General features: G+C 39.0%; 2 protein-coding genes across 8 annotated transcripts in view; one reads left to right on the top strand and one right to left on the bottom strand.

Annotated features, from left to right (window-relative positions):
- LOC109099267 (ligand-dependent nuclear receptor corepressor-like protein) overlaps positions 1–14214 on the top strand; it is a 17298-nt gene extending 3084 nt beyond the window's left edge. The window contains exons 4-8 of one of the 4 annotated variants that reach the window (XM_042716177.1): positions 20–149; positions 1236–1448; positions 1725–1794; positions 7473–11899; positions 12327–14214. In XM_042716177.1, coding sequence (XP_042572111.1) covers positions 20–149; positions 1236–1448; positions 1725–1794; positions 7473–11899; positions 12327–12340 — 4854 coding nt within the window. In that variant the 3' untranslated portion in view covers positions 12341–14214. Of the gene's footprint in view, positions 1–19; positions 150–1235; positions 1449–1721; positions 1795–2484; positions 4701–7472; positions 11900–12326 lie in introns of those variants that run through there. The other 3 variants (XM_042716110.1, XM_042716318.1, XM_042716252.1) reach the window with 3 other exon arrangements.
- Positions 13221–26416, bottom strand: LOC109093169 (condensin complex subunit 3-like). 4 transcript variants are annotated; one of them, XM_042716416.1, is made up of 24 exons: positions 26275–26367; positions 25914–25950; positions 23998–24115; positions 23158–23373; positions 22830–23058; positions 22551–22696; positions 21970–22054; positions 21405–21597; positions 21028–21177; positions 20750–20890; positions 20468–20591; positions 20077–20166; positions 19799–19984; positions 19585–19620; positions 18771–18881; positions 18460–18579; positions 18169–18375; positions 16633–16814; positions 16000–16162; positions 15739–15909; positions 15440–15569; positions 14978–15019; positions 14830–14890; positions 13221–14731 (listed from the first exon to the last, which is right to left on the bottom strand). In XM_042716416.1, the coding sequence occupies exons 2-24, from the start codon at positions 25931–25933 to the stop codon at positions 14605–14607; spliced, it is 3048 nt and encodes a 1015-aa protein (XP_042572350.1). In that variant the 5' UTR covers positions 25934–25950; positions 26275–26367; the 3' UTR covers positions 13221–14604. The 4 variants fall into 4 exon arrangements, with proteins under 4 accessions (XP_042572350.1, XP_042572429.1, XP_042572545.1 ...); XM_042716495.1 differs by lacking the exon at positions 25914–25950 and having other exon boundaries at positions 26275–26416; XM_042716611.1 differs by lacking the exon at positions 19585–19620 and having other exon boundaries at positions 26275–26366.

The raw sequence follows: 26416 nt of genomic DNA, 5'->3' as shown, positions 1-26416 counted from the left end.
GTTACCTTTTGTGACACAGGACCATCCTGCAGTGGCCGTGCCTGGCTCGCCACCCCCTGCTGAAACCCCCCCACCTCAGGGCCTGTCCACCTCTGATAAACTCCAGTGCCAAGCAGACCGATTCCTCCATGCTATCTTTCGTAAGAAGGGTGAGAAGTACATTTTTATTCCCATTATCCATTGGGAGTGAAGTTTTTGTCACAGCTGATACATGCATTACCACTGATACCATGCATTACAACTCCTAACCATTGCATTTGTTTAAAATGTAGAATTTCTTTACAAGGCTCGCAATTTAACGTCATAAAGTCTGCAATGCATGAAATGGTAAAACAAACGTCTTAATGATCATTTTAAGACGTCTTATATTTTAGGGATGGAAGAACATGAATCACGAAACAGCCTATTGATTATTAAGCTTCAAATGGCTATGATTTCATTAAAAAAAAGAACTGCTTCAAAGTGATTCTCAGTCAGTGAATAGTGCACATTTATGCCAAGTGAACTCGAGTTTATGAATTATGACAGTGTCTATTTTATGAGCTTTATATAATGTTTTAGACTGTTGCAAGACTGCATATTTGATCTCTTATCTGAAGGATCAGCCCGCAAAAGTTTAGACATTTCAAAATAAGAGTCCTGGTGTATTTCTTTCTTATTGGTATTTTGGTTACACAATAATTTAATTTCCATTTAATTCATAGTAAACCATTGTAGTCTCTGGCTGGGATGCTTCCCTATAGGAAGAAAAGTCAAAGAACATAATTTGACACACATTATTCAATATATAGATTACTAATATCGGTAAAATCTGTGTCCCATTCACTGAGAGAGACACTATATGACAAAGCAAGGATAACTCCGTGATTTTGCATAATTTACAATGCATAATAGTAGTATCTCATTAAATGTAATAGTAATCTATGCAATTAAAATGAATAAAAATCACACTTATTTGTTATGTCACATGTAGTGACCTTTTGAACCCTCGTAGGACAGTAACGATGGTATATAGCTCTAAATATTAGTATTTTTATCAAACGGAAATCTAGAAAGCAAGCTTTCTAAATTGTTACAGTTGTTGTCTTGTACACAATGCATGCATGAAGTTCAGTTTATCAGCTCCAAATCCTTAAAGTCAAATATGTGTTAAAAGTAGAAAATGTGTTTTTACATAAAGAACCTAGTGCATGAAACGAGATCTTCAACTAGTTCTGTATTGTTAAATTTCCCAGAATTCCCCCAGAGCTGCGATTCCAGTATACCGTTGGTGGCGCAGGAGTTGATGCGCCAGATGATTCGGAGGTTCGCCTTAGAGTATGCGTGTAAAAGCCAGGCTCACGAGGGCCTGAATGGCCTGAGCGACAGCTCTGAGCTTCTCCCACATCAGCCAGATCCCGACGGGCCTCTGGACCTCACCACCAGCAGAGCTTCTCAGGCCCTGAAAGGTAAGCACCACAAACAAATCGTCTTTTCACTTCAAGAGACCAGCACACAGTCAGATTCAGGAGTTTGAAGCGCTGTATTATGTGATCAGTGTCAAAAGAGAATCTAGTCTATTGACTTTCATTAATTATGCTTGTCTCTGAAAGGTACGCAACTCTGAATAAACAGGGTGAATTTACAGAGTGAGCGAATACTTCATTATTTGCAATGATCTTGTGCATTTGCTCTCAGAGTTTAATATTAATTGCTGTTTTTTTATGGATTACCTTTCATAGTAGATGGAGCACTTGACCTCTCTAAGAAAAATGCATCGTCGGAGAACGAAACTCCTCAACGAAAGGTTTCAGGGTGAGTACTTGTTCTTGTTTACCAAGTTGTGTGCTTGACTGTTGATCTTCATCCTACCGAAGCCAGAGAAAAGCTTGGTATCAAAATGGTAACATTTTGACCCAGTAATATCGATCAGAAAATATTCCTTTGTTTGTTTTTTTTGTTTTTTTCGTTTGAATCCTCTCTGATCAATTTGTGTGAACAAATTCTATTACTCATACATTTGGTGTGTTATATGTATTAATTAGTGGTTGTTTTGTTGCACTGCCAAAGGGTTGACTCTTTTCTAACTTGTTGGAAGGTAACGTCACATTTGCCAGCAGTCAGGGGCTTTACTTGTTCCTTTGTGCCGCCTGTATTTATTCATTTGTTTATTGATCTATTCGTTGATTCATGCAGTATTATTTTCACATGAGTCTTACAAAATGCATCCGCATTGCAAAGATACTGGAAGTACTCCCGTAGACGCTTGTCTTTCTCCACACAATTGACGAGAGACTGTCCTTCCAAGAAGTATCGTTTGCAACCTAAGGCCAAAAACAAAAAGCGTTTATCCCCAAACAACTCAAAGGCTTTGTGTTATACAGACAATTGAGAAGCGAGTGATGTTACCAAAAGACAAGGCAGTAAAGGAGTGGACCCTGAGTGCGTCCTGTCATTGGTCCGCTCACCCGTTCGTTTCTCATCCTCCCACCCACCTCCCCTTAGGAGACCAATCAGAGAGGACTATTTGGATCGCAGCTCTGAGTTTGCAGAAGGCTTGCTCTCTAAAGCTTTGAAAGATATTCGGTCTGGATCACTGGACATTCACAAAGCAGCCATACTATACGGGATACCTCAGAAAACCTTACAGCTCCAGACAGAGGCCTTATCACCAGAGCGGAGGGCAGGGGAGCCATCCATTTTTGGCACAGAGGCGTTGTGCCCAAGCAGCGACTCTCGACTCGAGCAATCCGAAGTAAGAAAATGTACAAAAGCGTCACCAGAGCACACCGAGCTGAAGTTCCCGGCAGCCGTGAACGCCTCGTCGTACCTTAAACAATTAACCTTGCAGAGGATGGTCTCGCAGCTCCGGGAGCAGAACGACGGGCCTCTCGGCAGCACCTCGCCGGCCACATCTCCTCAGAGTCCTGCCGCTGGGCCAGCTGTGCACATCCGAATCCCTCAGGTACGCTTCAGTGCTCAGCCCAAAGCCCAGCTGGACTTGGCTGGTCTGGTGGATGCTGTGTACCAAGCCAACAAAGCCTCCGACGGCTCCGCTGCTTTCCACAAGCTGAAGACCATTCTCCCTAAACAGGGCTTGATGGAAAGCCACTCGGGCCTCGAGTCGCGTCTGCTCCAGGGCGACCTGCCTCCACTGTGTCTGAACGTGAAGAACGGGAGCGTCACCGGAAGTGTGCTTGACTGTGGAGACAAGCAGCCACGGAAAAAGCGGGGCCGTTATCGCCAATATGACCACGATATCCTAGAGGAGGCCATAGCCATGGTGATGAGTGGGAAGATGAGCGTGTCGAAAGCTCAGAGCGTCTATGGGATTCCACACAGCACCCTCGAGTACAAAGTCAAAGAGCGAACCGGCACGCTCAAGACCCCACCAAAAAAGAAGCTCCGCCTTGCTGAAGCGCCAACCTCAGGCTCCGGAAAGTCAGGGACAACAACCAATGCCTCATCTACTGCCTACAAACAGTCTTAACTCAAAACCAAAACCTCGACGATTTCCTACAGAGAAGACGGTTTTATTTAAAACATCGCCTAAACGACAACCAACAAGGATTTTATTTTTGGTTTTGTTTTTAACATGCAGTCAGGACCTCATTCAGACTAGGAAGTCACACTTGAATCCTCAGCCACAGCTTAAATGGTACATTTTATCAAGTTACAAAACATGCCTTCAAAAAATCTATTCAGGGGTTTCACTGTGGATATCTATATGAATATATATATATATTTAAAATATTGTAAAGCACTGTTGATTTTGAAGTTAACTGCTCTTAAAAAGAAGAGATATAATATTCAGGTTTTGTTCATACATAAGCTAACCTCAGCTTAATGATTGTTGTATGCAGCTTTCACACTAATTAGTCTTTGTAGCGACTTTTTTTTTTTTTTCATTTGAAGTCTATCAGCAGTATTTTTTTATGTGACGGCATGACTGTAACGTCTCTCTTAACTCATCGGTGGGAGATGTCCATCCTTATATGCAATGGGGAGATATGGGTACGAGTTTCCACTCCGGCAAATTTTGGGCTATTAACGCTTATTGGCAGGTAATCAGTTTTATGAAGTATTAATGAAGTACATTAATCAGGACTGTTGCTAGATCATTGGAGTGAAAGCTTGGACCATCTCGGGCTTTTTGTGGATGAGACTTCCCACATCCTGCACTGATAGTGATTTTTATTTCGATTTATTTATTTTAAGTTCAAATACTTATATTGCTGTACACACATTGCTTTCTTTTTTTATGCCTTGCCCCTTTCGATTTTATTTTTTGCCTGCAAATCTGCTCTGCAAATCATACGGGGTAAGTCGGAAATGAAACGTAATGCATGTCAAAAAAGCGCTTGACGGCAGTCTCAGCGAATGTCTGTTTTACACTGAATAATTGATTACTTTTTCAGTAATCGGAACTACTGAAATCCTCACTTTGCAGATTTGAGTTCTACTCTATAATGTTGTGTTGTTGCTCAAACTAAAAACATCGTTGCATTATCTGCCTGCTGAAACCAAAACAGTTGAGGGTCATTTTGCCACTCCACTTACACACTCCATGAGCGAAGCAGTTTAGAGTTGGGTGCTGCTGAACTTGGATCAGAATTTCTCCTTGTCCGTATTTCATGATGCACTTATCATGGGACAGAAATGCAAATCCTGATCCAAGTGCTACTCTGAATTGCTTTGTTTTATGTCCAGAATTAAAAATTATAGCTAATATTGCCTTACAATAAAACAAATACAATTTGAAAGTGAAAGTGAAAGTGACGTGACATTCAGCCAAGTATGGTGACCCATACTCAGAATTTCGTGCTCTGCATTTAAACCCATCCGAAGTGCAACACACACAGAGCAGTGAACACACACACACACTGTGAACACACACCCGGAGCAGTGGGCAGCCATTTTATGCTGCGGCGCGCGCGGGGGCAGTTGGGGGTTCGATGCCTTGCTCAAGGGCACCTAAGTCATGGTATTGAAGGTGGAGAGAGAACTGTACATGCACTCTCCCCACCCACAATTCCTGCCGGCCCGAGACTCGAAAAACTCACAACCCTTCGATTGGGAGTTCCGACTCTCTAACCATTAGGCCACGACTGATTCAATGTTAATGATTAATTATAGCTTTTAATGACCTATTATACAACTGATTCACTTTGGTAATTCAACTCCTCATATTCTTTCTCAATTTTTTAAAAGCTTGTATAGTTCAGATATAAGATTCAGTTGCACTTAAGATGCACACATACTTGTGATACAGGTTATTGTTTCATAAAATGCCATATACTGACTTTGAAGGGCATCTTTTTAGCATAGTTCAGATATCTGATTCACAAGTATACTTGTAGTGCTTTGCAACGTGTATCTGAAGCATTATGTGAATTTTGTGATTGAAGCTTTGGAAATATGAACATTTCCAAACGCATTGTTAATGTTTTATCTTTGTGTTGTGAATGTTCTGTAAATGGTTTACCTCTTGTTGTTCCTCGAAGTTAAATTCCCCTCCCCCTTAAAAAAAAAAAAAAAAACCCGTCAGATTTACTGATATATTCTGAATTTAATTTAGAAGCATTTATCAACCCTGAATGTTCTTCACAGCTCTTAAAGTGAACAGCACAGTGCCTGCTCTTACAGCTACTGCTCGGTTACTCTGCAGGCCAGTAGCAGTTTTACATAAATCTTAAAAAAAAAAAAAGAAGTATTTGTATACTACTTAAATCTGTTTTGTGGATTTCTATACCGTTACCATAATTACTGTTAAATTTTTCAGTTTTTTTCTCGGGGATAGTTATGTCACAGGCACAGTTTCACTTTTAATGTAAAGGGTGATCATGCAGATTATTATTATTATTTTTATTTTTTTTTTAAATCATATACATGTGTCGTCAGTGCTGCGCTCTCATATTTTCATTATATGGGATACTTTTAGGCTCCCTGTGGGGAATGTCGATCTCTATTATTTCACATTGATGATCTAATATATTAATATTAGTGTCCTGTATAATTTCAGTCCAAAAAAAAAACATTAGTATTCTCAGGGTAACAAAACATAGAGCATGATCGAGAAGTTGTTGTTTTATATCAAAATAAGGCCCCTTGGGATTCTGTTGTAGAGCCAAATATGGTTCACCCAAAGCCAGTTTGTTTTCTCCCATTTAATGGTTTGTTCAGGAGTAGTTATAGTTTAGAAAGGCATATGATTATTTAAATTTGATTTAATGTTTTTCTCTTCTGAGAACAGTTTGGCTTGATTATAGATGGATCATTAAACAGATCACCAGTTTAGGCCTTTCTAAGTATGTGTAATTTCATATTCATAACAGGTGCAGGATAAGAGTCATTTTGCATTTAGTTATTTATGCATATATTCGTTGCACTAAGATTGATTTTGGATTATTCCCTCTAATTTTATTACCTAATTGTATGTGTTGTGAGTTATTTCTTTCGATGTAATCAGAATATGAAGTTTTTAAATGTTTTGTGTCGAAGCACTTTGTTGCTCTTGCACATTGTTATGTGAAATGCTTTACTGCACTTGCATGCGTAAGTGAGTTTCTTGTCCTGTAATGTTCCTCTACTACATGCCCCCCACCCCTTTTTTAATCCCAGACAGGTTAATATATTTGATCTTTATGATGTTTATCAACTTGAAATGGGGGAAAACTAAAAGCTAATTGGTCCTTTAAGCATGTATTTGTGTCTGAAATATATTTGATGTGGTCTCTTTTTTTAACATTTCAGGGTTTGGGTAAAGCTAATCAAAGCAAGAATTGAATTAATTGTAATGAGATGGAATACCGAAGGCATATTACTCAAGTGTGTTTTAACTATCCTGCATTTAAAAGTGTGTAATTTATGTACTTTTTCAAACATTCTCTAACATTTTCCTCCACCCCTTAACAGATCTCTGTTACCCTTTTGGGGTAGTTGTATTTTAATTTCAAAATAGACAACTTATTGCCTGCAAATGTTGTTGGTTTGTAATCGGTTTTGTCAGGAAACACATCAATTCGTCAGGAAACAAAATTATTCAGGTTTGATGAAAATAATTAAATATTCTGTATAGTTTTCCTGAGTGTAAGCGTTACTACAATCGCCATCCTTTGCCTTCAAGTTACCAATAAAAAATTGTTCCATGTACCGAGTTGTTTGTACTTTTTGGCAAATTTCTAATCCACGCATAAGCTGACAGATTTTGAATAATGCTTTATCTATTTAATTCAGCTTAAACAGTCTGTATGGGTATTACATCTTTGCAATGCAATGTCATTTGGTGCCTTTAACAATACAGCTATGCAAACTTTATAATTCTGCAGTATGTCTTTTATAGTAGGATTTTGTAAATCCTTTAATCCAATTCCAAATGTATTACAGGTTATAACAGAGTAAAAAAGAAATGAGTGGCGTAGCTCAGCTCACATTCATGAAAAGCTGATTGTGCCAGTGATTGAGTAATGACTTAACCCAATTTATTTATGTAGTTCCTTAGGGCCATGCATGGAAGACCAGTCCAGGTCGGAGAAGGAAGATGGCTCTAATGCTCCAGCGGTCTGGAGAGTCACTGTGTTGGAGAAGGTCCTGTCTTCGCTTTGTTCCCATCATAGACTGCTGCTCTATCATATTTTAAAGGACGTGCAGGAAGATTACAACATCTCTGTAACTCTGCGGGAAGCTCAAAGAAGAGAATTTAAGGCCGGATCCCTCTGTTGCCATGCTGAGAAAAAATCAGTTAATGAGGCCCCAATACTTTCATTAAGTGACTGCTCAGTAAATGCTGGCATTTGTTGCAGAACAGCTTGTAGGCTTCCAACGTGTGCATTTTCTCCTCTATGCGTCTGTCTGAGGAACATTCATGGCCATTCCTGCCAAAATACATCTATGGCGTGTGTTGGCCAAGACATCTGTTCCAACCCCACTCTTTGTTGTACTCACTCAAAACTACCCTCATGCCAGCATCAGCACAATGGTGATCATACCTACATTTCTCACGTAAGAGGAGCTCTAATCACCCATCAGGGCGATTGTAGATGTAAAGGAAGCCGTAGCCCCTCCCCACCACCACTATCGCCAAAGCCAGTGGACCTGGACTGTAAAATAGCGGTCAAGTCCAGTCTCTTCCACATTCAGGACTGCAAGTCCATGAACATGGCACCTCCTTCTCTCCTACCTCACAGAACCGAGGATGAAGATACAGCTTTGTACTCTAACACTCTTCTACGTGTGGGATCTCCTGATGCATGTCGCGAAAAGGTTGTAATGTTGCATGCACAAGCAGAGAAGGAGAATGACCACCAGTGTGGATCTTTTATTGGAGATCTAATGGATAGAGTCACTGAAAAGCTCAGAAGTATCCAACCTTCAGAGAAGGAACAAAATCTCGCCAACCATGCCAGTCAAATCTCCAAGACACAAGATGACACACATTTGACAGAGATTATAACAACTGTGCTACACAATAGTAGTGACAAAGATTACAACCTTAATGAGCTTTTACAACAGCATGTAGCCACAGAACAGCGATCCCCTCAGACACGTTCCCGTAAGAGACTGGAAACGTTAGTTGCCATGAGCAAGTCGCCTGACCTTCCGTCATCAAGAAGACAAAGCTTACAAATCAAAAGAGATCTGGCCAGACTAAGTCCATCATATTTCAAGAGGAATTTGGGGTTTGAAAGAGATAGGTCCTTAAAAACTGTTAAAGCTGCGCAGTTAACATACTCTCTTGTTGAACAATCTGAATGCAGAACGTTGGATGGAAAATCCAAGCCCGTAAAAGATACCTTAGAAAAAAAGACAACACATGCACAAACTGAGACACTGAATAATCAAGAGAGCCAAGAAACTAAACCAAAACCTGTGTGTCTTGAAGAACCACTGCCTCCAAATGAAAGGCCACAATTACAAACAACTGATAGTGACCGGAAGGTAAAAGCAAAAACCCGCAAAAAAAAAAATCTGACTGTTCAAGTTGGAAGGGCCAGACGAAATATTGTACCACCTCAGCGTTTCTCTTCCTATGTTACTGAGCCACGAAAGATGTATTTTGCAGCCTGTTTTTCAGAGAGTTTATTCACCAAGCATTCCCCTAAGGACAGCACCTCAACAGCACTTGGCTCTACGGAAGAAATCTCCTGGCCAAGTCATGCATGTGACAAGCAACCTTCTCCAACTAAGGATGAACGAGAAGACCGTGATCTGCCACAGAACACAACTTCATCGAAAGATGAGATTCCATCCAAAAAAGAGCCACCATGTGAGCTCAAGAGTAATGGTAGGAATCCTGATAAAGAGAGTGCAAGGAAAAAGCCATCCACCTTGCCATCAAAAAGATCTAAACGCCATAGAACCAACAGTCTAAACACTGACCCACACAGTCCTACTGAAACTATGTCTAACTTTACTACCACTGAGAGTGCACAACAGGCTAAAGCAAGCCTGTCTGGACTGAAATATGAAAGTCCAATAAAGCTCATGTTTGTTTCCTCTGTGACCGGTGAAAATGGTGTAAAATATACTCTCAAAGCAGCTGCCTCCGGCTCAAATTCCCATGGAGAGATGTTTGATCCATGTATGGAATCCTCATGGGCAGGCAGTGCCATAGATGAACATTTCCACAATTCTGTCCTTGAATCTTCTCCAGGGAGAACTGTTGAGCGCGGTGGGAACAAGTGCACTTCACCGAAAGTGCTTTCACTCGATGCATTATTGCCCGGTTGTTCAAGCAATGAAGGTGAAATCCAAGAAACACTACCAGGTGTACATCAAACAACTCCAGTAAAAAGGCGTCCTGGGCGCCCCAAAAAAATAGGACCACATATTGAGAAGTCTGTGAAACGTCCCATTGGCAGACCTCCGAAACCCAAAACAACTGATGTAAGTTCTTCAACTGGTACAACCGGTTCCAGTGCAGCAAGTCATAGAACAACAGAAATGTCTCGTAAGGATGATGACAACAAAAATCTAAAAATCACTATAATGTATGGAAGATCAAGAAGGGCAAAAAGAGTCGTTTCTGAAGATCTGAGTAATTTCCCAGCACAGCAGCATGATTATGAAGTATTAAATGGTGGGAAGGACAGTAAAGCATGTTCCGGAAAGACGAGTAGTAATGATCAAATTACCAAAGATCTCCATTTTGTTATGCCTATTGAAGACAGGAGATGCATCTATTCTAGCAGCAACATCAAATGTCAAAGACTAAGTGACACGGCAGTGTCAAGAAAACCAGGAAGACCTCCCAAAGTCAAGATTTCTGGGATCTCGGTCACTGTCACCACAGGGTCACCAAGGCAAAGGAAGATACATTTAAAAAGGGACACAAAAGATTTACATCTGCTCAGAAAGACTCTAAGCGTTGAATTTCAACCTTCTAAAGAGCAGAAGACAATTAGCATTCCTACTGACATTCACAAGGATACAGTGGCCGCACCGAAAGAACATAACCAGAATACCAGAGGGCAGGTCATACCGGTGAGGCATTCGGTTAGAGAGCGGAAACCCTCCATTCATTTGCTCCACTCTGTCGCTACTGCCAGATCCTGCGCATTGGTTCGCAGGTCACGAAAACTACTGCTGAATAAGGTTAGCTGTGAGGCCAGCCAGAATACAAAGAACGCACAAGAGGAGCTCCCAAAAAATGCACTTTCCATGAAGACCAAGAATGTCAGTCGCGTACAAGACATTGTTCGTTTTTCTGCTGTTTCGGTGGACTCGATTTTTTCATCGAATGAGGACTTCAGGTGGTGGCCCACCTCTGCATCACCTGAAACTTTAAATGAAGAGTTGGCTAGGAGGATCAGGCTAATGTCCAGCACTTGGGTATCAGATGTCCTGGAGGCTAACAAGTCAGGAGAGATTAAAACCGATCTTAAACCAAAACCTTTTGAGAAGCTCGATGGTTCTGCTGAGAAGTCTGCTTCTGCCATCAAAATGCTTTTTGAGAAAAACTATAATATGGAGAAGGTCTGTACTTGGTTTATGCAGTCCACGGAAACCCAGTCCCTTGCGATTGTAAAGAAGGCCACTGCAAGAAATCCCAAGGACGTCTTTCACTATAACCTGAGCAGACCCAATTGCAAAGTGAATGTTTGTCCAAGTCCACAAGCAGAGAGACTCAGGAAACATGTCAAGAAATTTGCTAAAGTCGTCCCAAAGAGTCCGTCAATGCACAAGCAAGCACAAGAAATGCTGTCAAAGTCAACAAGGTCACAAGCCAAGAGAAAACTTTTTAACACCTCATCATTTAAACCAAGGCAGCATGATGTTATGCAGCAAATGTCTAGAAGCACATGGGTTGTCTACAGAACAGCTCTGCTTAGAGCGAGGCTAAAGTTTAAAACCAGGCCTAGGATAAAATTAGGAGGACAGACATTTTTTCGTGACCAGATGAGGACAATGACTTCAGGTGCTAAGACTCTAGAATTATTGAAAGAAATGCCTAACTTGGTAGACAAGACATCTAGACCAGTCATGAAAGTTCAAAATGCATTAAAGCTTCTAGTCAAAACTCCTCGGAGAATGATTGGGATTGCCAATATTTCAAAGCAGAACAGAATCAGCTCCCAAGCTTGGAGTCCAGAGTCCCTAAAGGAGTGCAGGGTGTTTCTGAAAAAGATCAACTCCCCAAACACAAAGTCACTGACAGAGGAATGTAACATTTGCACAGTAAAGCTCTACGATGTCTCGGAGCAAGAAGAGAATGAGGATGTTACGTTGGGAGTGACTCCTCCCAGTACAGGTAACTCTCCAGTACAGCTGCCCTCATCCCCAAAAAGCCTGAGCAAGAAAGGTAGAAAAAGAGGCAAACGGAAAAGTGGCACCGCTAGTCCATCCCCCCCAACAAAAATGAGAAGACAATCAAGGAGCAGCAGGGGTGTCCTGGGAGCGAGGTGGTGTGACTTTGTGCTCGGTAAGTCATCTTTTAGCATAATTTTGTTATGCCTGAAACATACTCTATGCAAGTACACAAACATGTTCTAGCTATGTCTTAAGCATCATGGCAGAGCAAGTTTAAAGCGAATCTTTCCAAGATAGAGTTAACTGCATAACAACCAGTTTAATGTCGTCATAATTGAATGTGACTCATTCTGACAGACCGATGCAACCATGCATGTCAAGTATGTTTATCCTGATTGTTGTGTTGACCATGCACTCCTGTCTGCATACTGGCATAAAGTATGTTTCTGGCTTCCGTAAATATTTTTTTTATTTGATATTAGATCGAACAGTTAGGTTTTTTATTTATCAGATAAAGGTTTAAAAACAGAGCATGCCATGTTTATAGACAGTACTCTCTTTGAGAACTCAAATCTATGTCTCCAATTTGTGCTTTACAGGGTCATTGAAATAACATGGAACCAGTTTTGGGCAAGGCATTTTCTTGAACTCTAACATAAGGTGCCTTTCATAAGGGGTCTGGCTGAGTATCACAAGCATTTTGACACGCAACCTCGGCAAGCGTCATGTAGCAAAAACAAAACAAAAAACAAAAAAATACAACTTTAAGACACTTTTTGCACTATTTAAACTTAATTTGTGTTTTTATGTTTGTAAATGTTTTATGTAGCTTTTTAAAATCTCCCTTGAATTTTATTTTTGGTGCAGAGCAAGAGAAGATGTAGTTACATGAAGGAGTACCAAAGGTCACAAGAGCGGTATATTGTTTGATTTGCCTAACCTGTGACTTTGGAGTCTCATAAGAGTTCAACCGCAAGGCAAACTTTTATATAATTCTGGAAAAGACAAGTTAATTTCACATTTCTTTACATTTTATAACCTTTGGCGTTGCAAGAGCTCTTTAAATAGGATTATTTTTTATTTTTGGTGAACGTTCCCCTTTATTTTTTTCTAAACAATGTCACTCTTTTTAAGTTGGGAATTTGTCAAGTCTGTTCATGTTCCGTACAGAAACTGGCCACTTGAAAACTCCTAGCAATGCATTCTGAAATTTGAAAATGATTGTAGTGTCTCCACTTTTTTTTTGGTGTGTCCTCCAAAAAAAAAAAAGTCCTGTATTTATGGAAACCTTTCTTACAACTTCTGTGAATTTACTCTTTGCCAAGTCATTGAAAATCATTTAAGCATTAATTTACATCCAGCTTTATGTTCTCTTTGCACTACCAAACCCAAACTAGCTCCGTTTCATTTTCTCATTTCTGACCTAAACCATTGTTGTAATGTACAGTGTATTTTTGGTGCAATGTTTTACTCTCAGAAAGATGTAAGATTCTATTTTCCTTTTTTTTTTTTTTTTTTTTTTTTTATTAAAAGCTTTTAAGATGATCCAGAGGCAAATATGTTTCACACATTGTTTCTTCAATACAAGAACTTTTGTTGTGCAAACTTAAATTTCTGATCTATTGCAGTATGTGACACCTACCTCCTGAAATCTACTGGCAAGGCATGGTCTGAACTGATAAACCCATTGTTGTAACCATGTCATTCATTTAGGCCCCTACCAAAAACATTCTAACTGGTTATACAGCCTGTATGTTTAGTTATCTATTTAAATACTGTGTTAGCTCTAGTTCCCATATGATGTTTGTGTTACCAATCTGTGTCTCTGCCCCCCTGAGTATGTAGAAAGTAAAAAAAAAAATTGAGCAATGCTGCTTGGGCACTTTCCCATTGAGAACAGGTAACAAATGTCTATCATTGCTCAAAAAGTTGCCCCATGTATCATCAGCATTAGCTTTTGTCGAGGTCATCTTAAGTCATTTAGGCTCTCTGTAACAAGACTGACTTGCATCTGTGCAATACAAGTTAAGAAACCACCTTAGAGACGTAGTTTTTAAGAAACTGTATGTTCATTTCCCACCTAGTTTATTCTATTAGATTTAAACCATTGTGTCTGGGTACTTGTCAGCTAGAGGATTTGTTCTAAAACTGCTTAAAAAAAAAAAAAAAAATTACATCATCTACATACCCAGTGCCAACATAAAGTGGCAAAACTACAGACAAAAATGGTGCATTATATCTTTATACCTATGCCAACCAAATGCTGGAGATGAAGCTTGTTATGAGAATCATCAGGAGGCCTTCTGTATATTGTCTTATGTTCAAATATGCCATTTTGAAGTTTTGGCCACTGTAACCTTGTTACCCGGTGCTATATGTTGTACATAAACATACAAATTATGTACACATTGTATTGTATTTTGTTTTTATACTTGCCTTCAAAGAAGCTGTCTCAATCATTAGAACAATAAAAGCTCTTGCAAACACTTTTAGAGTAACTGTGTTACAGGTTTAAACACTTTTATTGAAAAATCCATACAAAGTAATTTTTTTACTTTCAGATATTAGCTATTATTGACATACAATCTTAAAATGGCAAGAATAAGGCAACAGTTTGCTATAATAGCTCACATGCATTTAAAACCAGCAACCTCGAGTAAATAAATGAATGTTGAAATGACTCCTACCCAAACACAACCTTTGGAGAAGTACTGCGCATGATGCATTTTAACAAAAACATTCTTTTTGACAATCAAGCCCTTAAACCAAGTTGGACTAAATAATTAGACTAGACTCTTTGTATTAATGTATCAGAATGCAATCTCTCAGATACATCCGAGGGAACTGTAGGATGTAATAAGGCGAAAGTGGACCTTGTTAAGAACTATTGGCCTCCTGGTTCATAAGGGCAGTCAGATCCTGCTTTGTTTTATCTATCGCAGCCATCTTGGCACGGCGACTCGGTCTTACTGACGGAGGCTCCTCGGGAACATTCTCTTCATCACTACAGAATGCAAGCAAAAGATAAGCAACCTACAAAAGGAAACATTTACATTTGGAATTAGAAACAAAACCATTAGTTAAGATGTGGAACAAGCCAACCTTTCATCAGAGGACAACTCTGCTTTCTTGCCATTCTTTGCAGTGGAAGCTTTTTTCTGGCCTGAAACACAACAATCATATAAGCCACACAAACAAACCAAGAAAAAGATTCACTCGTTGCATTTTATCAGATTAAATATAACCGTACCTCTTTTTGCACGTTTAGCTTTTGTCTCATCTTTGTTCACCTCTGAAAGGATGCACAGATAGGTTTGTTAATGTAACAGATATTTTGAATATTACAGGTAAAAGAAAAGCACTTCCTTTCCCATATCAATCAATGACGGAAACGAACGGGAATAGATTTCGAAGGGTGTTTTTACCTTTATGAGTAGATTTTGTTCTTGCTACATAAATACACAGTGTACTAATGTCAAATACTTTTAATTTAATCAATTGAGAATCACGAATCTGAACAATTATAAGCGTTATTACAAATTAATAGTAATATTAAATTATAATTATGAAAAAGAACATTTTAATTGAATCAACTGAGAATTATATTATACTATTACATATATTATTCACCAGGGGAACACGTTTTTGCTCTTTAACCCCCAATACACTTATGAGCCTGGTAATAAAGGCGTGTTAGTTTGCTAGCTAGTACCTCCTCCATTGTGGTCATCCAAGTTCTGCAAAGTTGTGTCCTGGTTACCGGCTGATTTTGAACAACGATCCCCATTTAGCTGGTTACAAAGCTTTTCAATAATCCTTATACTGTGCTTATCTTTTACTTCCTGTAACACACACGCACACAAGAGCGAAGTCACTCGATGATCATAACTGCTTACTAATGCTATTCTAATCCGATGGAATATTTCATTAATTTCATGCATTTCTGCTTAATCTGCTATTCTTTGCTTTTATGCAGTGTTTCTCTCCAACCACAAGTTCACGAAAGAGTACCTGTAAAATGTCTTTTAACAGGAGTTGCAAATCACTGTTAGCTGGTCCAGGTTCAGTGTTGATCTCCAGCCAGCTGAGAGTTTTACAGTAGAGACGCACCTCGGGAGCAGAAATGTCTCGCAAGATTTCATTACAGACACGCACTGCCAGGGAGTCATGCACGGACACGGCCTGCAAAAAAAAATAATTAATCATTTACAAAATATCAACCCTTTAAAGTGCTTCGAACAGAACCCAGCGTGGGTGTGTGTTTAAGTGTACCTGTACGGCAGCAGGCTGCACAAGAGCGCTGGGTCGAGTGAGTTCAACGAACAGTTCAGCCACGTTGGATGTGTCTACCTCAGACAATGGAGAGGTCACAGGAGCGTTGAACAGAGTTCTCATGGTCGGAAGAAAACTCTCCTCCACACACTCTTGATTTGTTCTAGTGTACAACAATTACAGGGACGACTGTAAACATCTGTGTGGTTACTATAATCATTGCTGTTAATGGCAGCATGAACACTAATAATAGTAGGGATAGTAGGTATGTAACGATTCACTCAACTCACAATGTGATATGATTTATGATACTGATTTCATTATTTTATTTTTTTTAACAATAGATTTAAGACAAATGAAAAGGTGCTCTTATTTTTCTCAGACAAAGTGGTGTACATTTCTTTGTGTAAAAAACAAAACTAAATTAAAAAAAAATATATTTCTTTAAAATCTAATGGTTAATTTTCTCAAACGAGACTGCATTATGCATAAAACATGACTGAAATGAAATACTCCGTTTCAAAGAGTTTGGAACAACATGAGCGTGAGTAAATATCAATTTTCATTTTTTGGGTGCACTATCCCCTTTCATTACACTTGAAGCAGTGACATGTTTAAGCAAGAGATGTGCACCTGCTGGCCCGGGCATACAGCTGTAAGAACACCCCCAGGCAGTGGCGCAGTCTTTGGTCATCCTCTGTTACAGGATTGTACCACAGCAGCACCAGACGGGACAACAGCTTTGGACTCAGGATTCTCCCGCAGTACATCAACTTGGCCAGACCCTCTGCTGTCTCTGTGCGGAGCTCACAGATCTGAAAAATTGGAAATTAATGTTTTATTTGGTACAGCATTTGCAGTACATTAAGCACCACTTAGGCACACTGTGGAAAACCTGCCAGCTTAATGAGTTGGCAGAAAAATTTATGTGACAGTTCTCATTTAAGGCCTTTTTTTTTTTACAGCAAAAATCAACAATTCTTGTATTTTTTTTTTACTTGAAGGTTGCAACAACATTTCTTCCCTGATGATGTGCACACCAGCGGGAGGGCTGGGCAATACAGTTGTCAAATAGCCAGACAAGTTTCAATTCTACAATAAAAGCAATTAGCAAACAATCCAATCATTCATATAATATTATATATATATATATATATATATATATATATATATATATATATATATATATATATATATATATATATATATATATATATATATATATATATATATATAAAGTTTGGGATCAATAAGATTTTTACTGTTTTTAAAGAAGCCTCTTCTGCTTATTAAAGCTACATTTATTTGATCAAAAATACAGGGGCGAAAAAAAACTAATACTGTGGAATATTACAAATAGAAATATCAGTTTCCTAATTTAATACACTTTAAAATATAATTTATTCTTGTTATGCCAAGGTGAATTTTCAGCATCATTACTCCAGTCTTTAGAGTGTCAAGATCCTTCAGAAATCATTCTGATATGCTGATTTATAATCATTGTTGGAAACTATTATTGCTGCTTATTTTTATTTTTTTTTGGAACCAGATTTTTTTTTTTCAGGATTCTTTGAACAAAACGTTAAACAGAACAGCACTTACTCAAAATACTATACCAATTTAACAAATCTTTGCTGAATATTTTGAACAGTAGTGTGAACTTATTTCTTCTATTTTAATAAATCAGCATATTAGAATGATTTCTGAAGGATCATTTGACACAAAACTGGAGTAATGATGCTGAAAATTCAGCTCTGATCACAGGAATAAATTTAAAGCACATTAAATTAGAAAACAAATCATTTCACAATATTACTGTTTTTACTGTATTTTTGATCAAATAAATGCAGCCTTGATGAGCAGAAGTGTCTTAAAAAAAACAAACAAAAAAAAAAAAAAAACCTTAATCTTCCTGATCCTAAACTTTTGAATGGCAGTGTCACCACTCGGAAGAAAATACTGCAACGTTCATATCCGGTTCACTTTAAATGCTGCAACTAACCTGGAAATGTACTCTGTCAATTCCATTCCAATTGGACATGTACAAAACTGTCACTTTTTTTGCCTTTCTGTCAATTTATTACAATAGGCATACAATGATGATTTTTAGCTGTAGGGTTTGCAAAGTTCCAATATAGTATAACCAATAACATCACGGATATGCAGTACCTCACTATCAAGGAATTCTGAGAGCATCTTCAGGATGCTCTGAACGGTACTCTCCTCCTCAGCTTGATGTTCAGGCTGCTCGTTACTGTCGTCTTGGGAGACAGGAGCAGGCTTGTCTTGCAGGATGTTGAGGCCATTGAGCAGGAGCTGGTCGATGAGAGCTCGGAGAGCACTGATCCTGATTTTAGGCTCATCTAGCTGTGTGATCTAAACAGAGAAATAAAACAAACCTCTTGAGGCGCTAGGACAAAGTGAATTCTTTCATCTTTATAACAAGCGTGTTATAAATACCTGCAAGAGCAGCACAAGGTGTGTGTTGGCAAGGTCTTTGCTGTGGAGGGCAGCAGTTCCCAAACAGATGACAGCCATGTTGCGCACCGCAGGGTTAGGGTTGGACACACCTGGCAGTATCTAGAATAGAGAGATCACTTTGAAGTTATATTCCCATAACTGCAGCTCTAATTAAGCACTGCACTGATTTTGGGTTGAGAATCCAGTAACCAGATTGGCTTGTGATAAAAATGCTATGCAGACACACACTCGTCCTATAATGCAGAATAGTGGGAAACTGATGTGAGTGCTTTTATGAATGCGTATTGTACCAGTGACTCGATCAGAGCATTCATGGTAGGGCAGATTCCTCTCTTGATGTTCATTTGCTTGAACAACTCGGCACACATCGTCAGACATTTCAGCAAGGTCTTTGCATCACTCTGGGGGAAATAAACATGACATATGTGGGATTATATTTAAATTCGGCACTTCATGTCTGGCTTGGTGTTGATATATTCATGCAGTGACAATGTTAATGTATTTGGTCTTGGTTGAATAGATCTGCTACGCTGCTGCTGTTGGTTATTGCTGTTGTTGTAGATTATTGCTGCTGCAAGCAAGTACAGGAACTTGCTACTGCCAATACATAAGCTGATATGGTGCTGTAAGTATTTAAGAGATAAAGCTGCTGCAAAAATAGCATATAAAATAAGTAACCCATAGCAGATCTATACAGGTGGAGCTGGGGAAGGTGGAGGGTTTCAGAGGAACTCAGAAAGCATGCTGCAATGCTCAAGCGAATGCTAATCAGCCATTTAAAATGTAAAGCAACAAGCGCATTGGCTGCGTATGCAACATGAACCAATCAGCTTTTAATGCTAGGAATATCATCAGTTTACGTTAAGGACCCATCAGCCTGAGCCATCTAGAGTTTCATGACAGAATTTGGTATATAAAACAGTAATGCTGTGAAACATTGTAACCATTCAGAATAACTTTTCTATTTTAGTATCATTATAAAATGTCATTTATTTCTGTGATGTAAAGCTGAATTTCAGCATCATTACTCCAGTCTTCAGTGTCACATAATCCCCCAGAAATCATTTGAATATGCCGATTTGCTGCTTAAGAAACATTTCTTACCATCATCAGTTGTGCTGCATCATATTTTTGTGGAAACTGTGAAGCATTCAATTTATTTATTTTTTTAATAGAAAGCCCGAATAACAGTGAAATGAAAATCTTTCATAATGTAGTTTTTAGTTTTCACTGTCACTTTTGATCATCATGCATGCTGACAATGTATTTTACCTCTTTTTTTTTTTTTTAATATGTATTTGAGTGTGAGTGTTTGTACCTTTTCCACACGCTGCTCCTTGATATTGTCAGCAGACTGTGACGCCTCCAGGACGAACTGGTTCTTGAGCTCCTCAAGCTGAGAGATGGAGTCTTTCAGCTCAGCCGCGCGACTGAAGTCCTGACAGCTGATGCATTCTTCTAGAGTCTGCTTCGCCTCCATTATCTGCACTCGAACCTCAGCCAGCTATAGAAAAGTATTTTAATACTTTATTGAAGCCAATCTAACGCAAGAGGGTGATGCCACGAAGCACCAGTGGTGTATGAAGAGTCACTCACTTTGACTTGTTGTCTGCGTTTCTCATTCTCATCCACAGGTTCAGAGATGGGCAAAATGGGCTCTCTCACATCAGATATTATTTCAGCAACCTGATTAAAATACAACCACACATGAGCAAACAATTAAACTGTCGGCACATTTCTTCTCTGCATTAATCAGCGGATCTCAAATGCCACATTTGCATAGTCAACAAATTAAAATTTTTCAGCCATTGCAACCACCTTGATGCATGTGTGGAAAAACACTTGAATTTTTTGGGGCGGGCTATTTGAAATTTAATACGTATCTGACCTACAGTTAAAGAAAAGTAGATACTCTATCTGAGAGCACTACATTGTTACAATGTCAAGCAGGTATTTCCAAGAGTATGATGGTTTCACAAAGACTGACCATCTGAATTTTCTGTGCGTCGTCTCGTAGAATTCCAATCAGTTTCTCCACTAGCAGACCAATCAAAGAAGTGGGTGTGTTGGGCATCAGAAGAATTTCCTGCAGGACTGCTACCATGCGCTTCCTAGAACGGTTCATGGGAAGTTGAACAAAACACATTCTCAATGTAAAGTAAATGTTATATAGAGAAATCAGACCCTCAAGAACTAAATACACTAGTTCTCTAAATCATGTTTGTTCTACACTGATCAGTAAGAGATTTAATGTTGTGATAATTCTGACCTGCCGCCTTCTTCAGAAGTGTCCAGACACCCGACTAGCAGAATCAACTGCTGTCCAATGAACTCTTGGGTCATCACCATCTCAAGCTGTGTCATATCTGCTCTCTGCTCCTCAGAGAGCTGAGTGATGCTCTTCAGATAACTGAAACAAAAAGACTTCCTTATTTAGCTGGGTTATCATTTGCAAATGTTTAGTGTTAAGCTGAATTCAATAGGGTAAAAAAAAACAACCATGGAAGAAATTTAATTAGCCTATTTAGAAGGATTAAAAGAAATCACCTGTACAGATACTCAGCAAAGATGGCTGTCTCAGGGAGTAACCGCTCCAGTAATTCCTCACCCTCATTTCCTTTATTCTTGACAAACTCACACAACGCTCTCCAGTACAACACATTTTCACATGTTAGGGAGTCCACGGGGATTAGTTTCCTGTACAGAGAGATATGCACCTTTAAGTAAGAAGACCAAAGCTAAAAATTATCACTAGATCTGCCAAAACATTGAAAATAATTATATAATAAAAAAAAAACATAATATTCTAATTTTCATATTCTATTTTATATTTTCCATTAAATCATTCCAAATGAATACATGAAGGGTATAGACGGTTTGATTTACTGTATGCCTGTCGCAGTGTTTAGATTCAAGTAACTGACCTCTCATCCAGCCTGACACCGTTCTGCAGGTCATCGGGGCTTGTTGCCATGGAAAAGATGGCTTGTAAAGTGGTCACTGCAGTTTCTGCACAATTCTCTACATCCAGTCTGTGAAGCAACTGCAAAACATCTCCCTGCTGCATGCGAAGCCAAGCAGGCAGCAAATGGGTCTTGACGACCTCCTTCACCGAGTCTAAAGGAAACAGACATGATTTGTTTTACTGACTTTTACCGTGCTGTCAATTTCATGGCGAGCGCAGAGCATTACGAGATACGCAACTTATAATACAAAACTATACAAGCTTAACACAAGATAACATTTCTAAGATGTTTTCACGTGACACTTTTACAAATGTTTCTAAAAAACATATTTGACAATGAAAAAAATAATCGGCCTTTCCCTTATTGGTAAAAACCCACATTTAAGTCTTTAATGACCCAGTTGTCATCTTGTAAATATCTTGTATGTGCCTAAGACGTTGTTGTTATGAGACTGACATGAACTGTAACACGTGTACAAATGAATTCTTTGACAGTTTGATCAACAAACACTGAATTTCCTTACCTGCAGAATCACTGAGACCTTCATGCAATAGACTGACTCTCTGAGCAATGCTCAGTGCTCGAATATGCACTTTCTCTGCCAGTACCTGAGGCACAAACATGTATGTATTAGATATATACAAATATTTGAACTTATAGCGTACACTACCATTCAAAAGATTGGGGTCAGTAAGCTTTTCTTTTGAAAGAAATTAACACTTCTATTCAGAAAGGATGCATTAAATTGATCAAAACTGACAGCAACTTTTTTTTTTTGCAGTTCCCATAAAAAAATAAAAATAAGCAACATGTTCATGTTTCTTGAGCACCAAATCAGCATATAAGAACAATTTCTGAATACTAGAGGCTGTCGAAATTTCAGTTTTGTCATCACAGGAGCAAATTATATTTCAAAATATATTAAAATAGAAAAATCATCTTTTAAGCTGTAACACATTTCACGATATTTCTGTTTTCACTGTATTGGTGTTTAAATAAATGCAACCTCTGTGAACATGAGAGAACAATCGTACTAACCCCAAACGTTTAAACGGTAGTGTACGTGTATACAAATCTGGAATAAACATATTTAAATAATTTTACCTGATAAGCAAGTTTCCTGACTTTCTCTTTGACGTCCCGGGTGCGCTTGTAGATTTTAGAAAGTGTAGTGGCCGAGGGAGCGATGCAAGACAGCACAGCTCGTCTAACTTCAGGGTTTGAGTCGTTTTCCAAAAGCAGCATATAAGCTAAAAACACAGAATCGTCACTTTTACCTCGTTTTAGTTTATATTCTTGGAAAATCTTGGATCGGTAACAAACACGTTAACTCGGGACTGCAGCTCTATGTCCTTAAGCGTGAAGTGTGAGCATTCTGAGTACCTTTAATAGTGGGGCAGTCCACGTTACTGGGGTCCTGGAGTCTGGACATGGCCAGTGCGGCCTGAATCCTGACATTCGGGTATTTGTCTGTGACTCTGATCAGCATGGCCTCATGGATCCTATCCCACAGATCATCATCAATCTGAGCGTTCTCACTCAGACTGCCCAGGAGCTTGTTCACCAGCTGACAAGCACGAAACCGCACCGCATGGCTGTTTGCACCGTGAGACTGAAGGAGAGACAAAGATGAGAAATCTAATGTAAACAAGACACATGCTAGCCAGTATGCTTTCTCTCAGGCCAAATGCCTGCATTTGAGTGACATTACCTCTAACAGGAAGTTGAGCAGGAAGTTCAAAAACTCATTCTCGTCTTCCTCCTCCTCCTCCTCCTCAGGATTCTCATTAACAGGAGTTTCGAAACTAGCAGCAAACCTTGTGACAAAATCAATGACATTCTCCACTGCCGGCTCTCGGGTGTAAATGATCATGGCATACTTCAGGCAGCGGATGAACTCCTCGTGGAACTCGGTCTTATCTTCCAACTACACAGAGAACAGAATTAAAATACATATCTTATTCAGATCATTTTTTTAATGTATCAGACAATAATGTAGGAAAATATCCTATGCACCTAAAATACCATTCAAAAAGTTTGGGGTCAATAAATCATATGTTTTCAAAAGAAGTCTCACCAAACTTACAGTAAGAAATAATATTGTGAAATATTATTACAATTTAAAACAAACGTTTTCTATTTTAAATTTTTAATTTCAGCAACCATTCATATTTCCTGGCCTTGGCAATATATACAAAGGAGGTTATGGTGGGAGATTATTAAATTTGCTGTGCAATTTGCTTTTACTATATACTTTTGTTATGCAATTGTTCAAGCATAGTTTTCAGCGTCACATGATCCATAACAAATCAAACCAATATGCCGATTTGGGGCTCAAAAAACATTTCTTCTTATCATTATCAAAGTTGAAAACAGTTGTGCTTTTTGCGGAAACTGTGATGCATTAAACAGAAGTTTCAAAATAACATTTTAAATATATCTTTACAGTCATTTATCAACTAAATGCATCTCCCCAAAAACACATTTCAGACCCAAACCTTTAAAGGCTGGTATATCATAACGTGAACTGTATAATGTACACCTGCTGTACCTTATTATATCGGTTCTTCAAACTGGCAACAAGTTTGGCCTTGTTATTATGAGCTTTCTGTGCTCTCCGGAAAGCCTCTTCAATCTCTAGATCACTGTCTCCAGGCATGTTGATGTTACTGAAACACAAATACAAATTACATGAGAATAAATCATACAGGTCCTTCTCAAAAAATTTGCATATTGTGAAAAAGTTCATTATTTTCCATAATGTAATGATAAAAATTAAACTTTCATATATTTTAGATTCATTGCACACTAACTGAAATATTTCAGGTCTTTTATTGTTTTTTAATACTGATGATTTTGGCATACAGCTCATGAAAACCCCAAAATTCCTATCTCAAAAAATTAGCATATCATGAAAAGGTTCTCTAAACGAGCTATTAACCTAATCATCTGAATCAACTAATTAACTCTAAACACCTGCAAAAGATTCCTGAGGCTTTTAAAAACTCCCAGCCTGGTTCATTACTCAAAACCGCAATCATGGGTAAGACTGACGACCTGACTGCTGTCCAGAAGGCCATCATTAACACCCTCAAGCGAGAGGGTAAGACACAGAAAGAAATTTCTGAACGAATAGGCTGTTCCCAGAGTGCTGTATCAAGGCACCTCAGTGGGAAGTCTGTGGGAAGAAAAAGTGTGGCAAAAAAACGCTGCACAACGAGAAGAGGTGACCGGACCCTGAGGAAGATTGTGGAGAAGGACCGATTCCAGACCTTGGGGGACCTGCGGAAGCAGTGGACTGAGTCTGGAGTAGAAACATCCAGAGCCACCGTGCACAGGCGTGTGCTTTTGAACCAGAAACAGCGGCAGAAGCGCCTGCCCTGGGCTACAGAGAAGCAGCACTGGACTGTTGCTCAGTGGTCCAAAGTACTTTTTTTTCGGATGAAAGCAAATTTTGCATGTCATTCGGAAATCAAGGTGCCAGAGTCTGGAGGAAGACTGGGGAGAAGGAAATGCCAAAATGCCTGAAACCCCAGTGTCAAGTACCCACAGTCAGTGATGGTCTGGGGTGCCATGTCAGCTGCTGGTGTTGGTCCACTGTGTTTTATCAAGGGCAGGGTCAATGCAGCTAGCTATCAGGAGATTTTGGAGCACTTCATGCTTCCATCTGCTGAAAAGCTTTATGGAGATGAAGATTTCGTTTTTCAGCACGACCTGGCACCTGCTCACAGTGCCAAACCACTGGTAAATGGTTTACTGACCATTGTATTACTGTGCTCTCCTGACCTGAACCCCATAGAGAATCTGTGGGATATTGTGAAGAGAAAAGTTGAGAGACGCAAGACCCCAACACTCTGGATGAGCTTAAGGCCGCTATCGAAGCATCCTGGGCCTCCATAACACCTCAGCAGTGCCACAGGCTGATTGCCTCCATGACATGCCGCATTGAAGCAGTCATTTCTGCAAAAGGATTCCCGACCAAGTATTGAGTGCATAACCGAACATAATTATTTGAAGGTTTACTTTTTTTTTTTTTTTTTGTATTAAAAACACTTTTCTTTTATTGGTCGGATGAAATATGCTAATTTTTTGAGATTTTTGGGTTTTCATGAGCTGTATGCCACAATCAAAATCATCAGTATTTAAAAACAATAAAAGACCTGAAATATTTCAGTTGGTGTGCAATGAATCTAAAATATATGAAAGTTTAATTTTTATCATTACATTATGGAAAATAATGAACTTTTTCACAATATGCTAATTTTTTGAGAAGGACCTGTACTCGATGTGTTTACAAAAACACACACGTTCATTTCAGACAGACACCAAATGAAAGACACGTACTTGAACATGTATTTTGTTTTTAGTGGTTTTGACGTTAGCTGTTAATAGCACACTCCACAGGTTAAAGTTAATTAGTCACAATAGAAGTCAAATAGAGTTAACTCAGCACGACAGAATCGTTACCTGATCTTTCCTCGACCCATCGGACACTTTTAACGATCTAAATAAAGAGTTATTTATTAAATCACCTACCGTGTACTACACAACTAGATGGCATCGCATACTAAATAAAACCAAGTAAGTAAACAGGTGAAACAGCTGAATAAAATAGAATTGTTTGAGGTTTGTTTGTGTGAAGGAAATTAGCGACTTCGGCTAAACGAACTGTTAGCATCGACGCTTAGCATCGACACAGAAACACGAAGAATTAACTCATTTTCAACTGATTGAAGTTTACCAGAACGTTCATCCTTGTTAGTGTCTCTGCGTAATACTTAAATTCTGATCGAGACGTTTCGGGGGAATGATTTAATCCGAATCGTACCTGCTGGAGACCGCTTTTGAAACTTCTTTCTTGAAAAACGTTGAAGGAAGCGCCACTTTTCAAACTATCCTCTCGCGAGAAAATCGTAGGACCGCCTCCTTCCTCTTCTGGCTGTCAATCATAGCCAGCGGTAGCCAATGAA

Source organism: Cyprinus carpio, chromosome A1, assembly GCF_018340385.1.
Source record: "Cyprinus carpio isolate SPL01 chromosome A1, ASM1834038v1, whole genome shotgun sequence".
In the NCBI taxonomy this organism is placed as follows: domain Eukaryota; kingdom Metazoa; phylum Chordata; class Actinopteri; order Cypriniformes; family Cyprinidae; genus Cyprinus; species Cyprinus carpio.
This window is presented reverse-complemented; position numbering and strand designations above follow the sequence as displayed.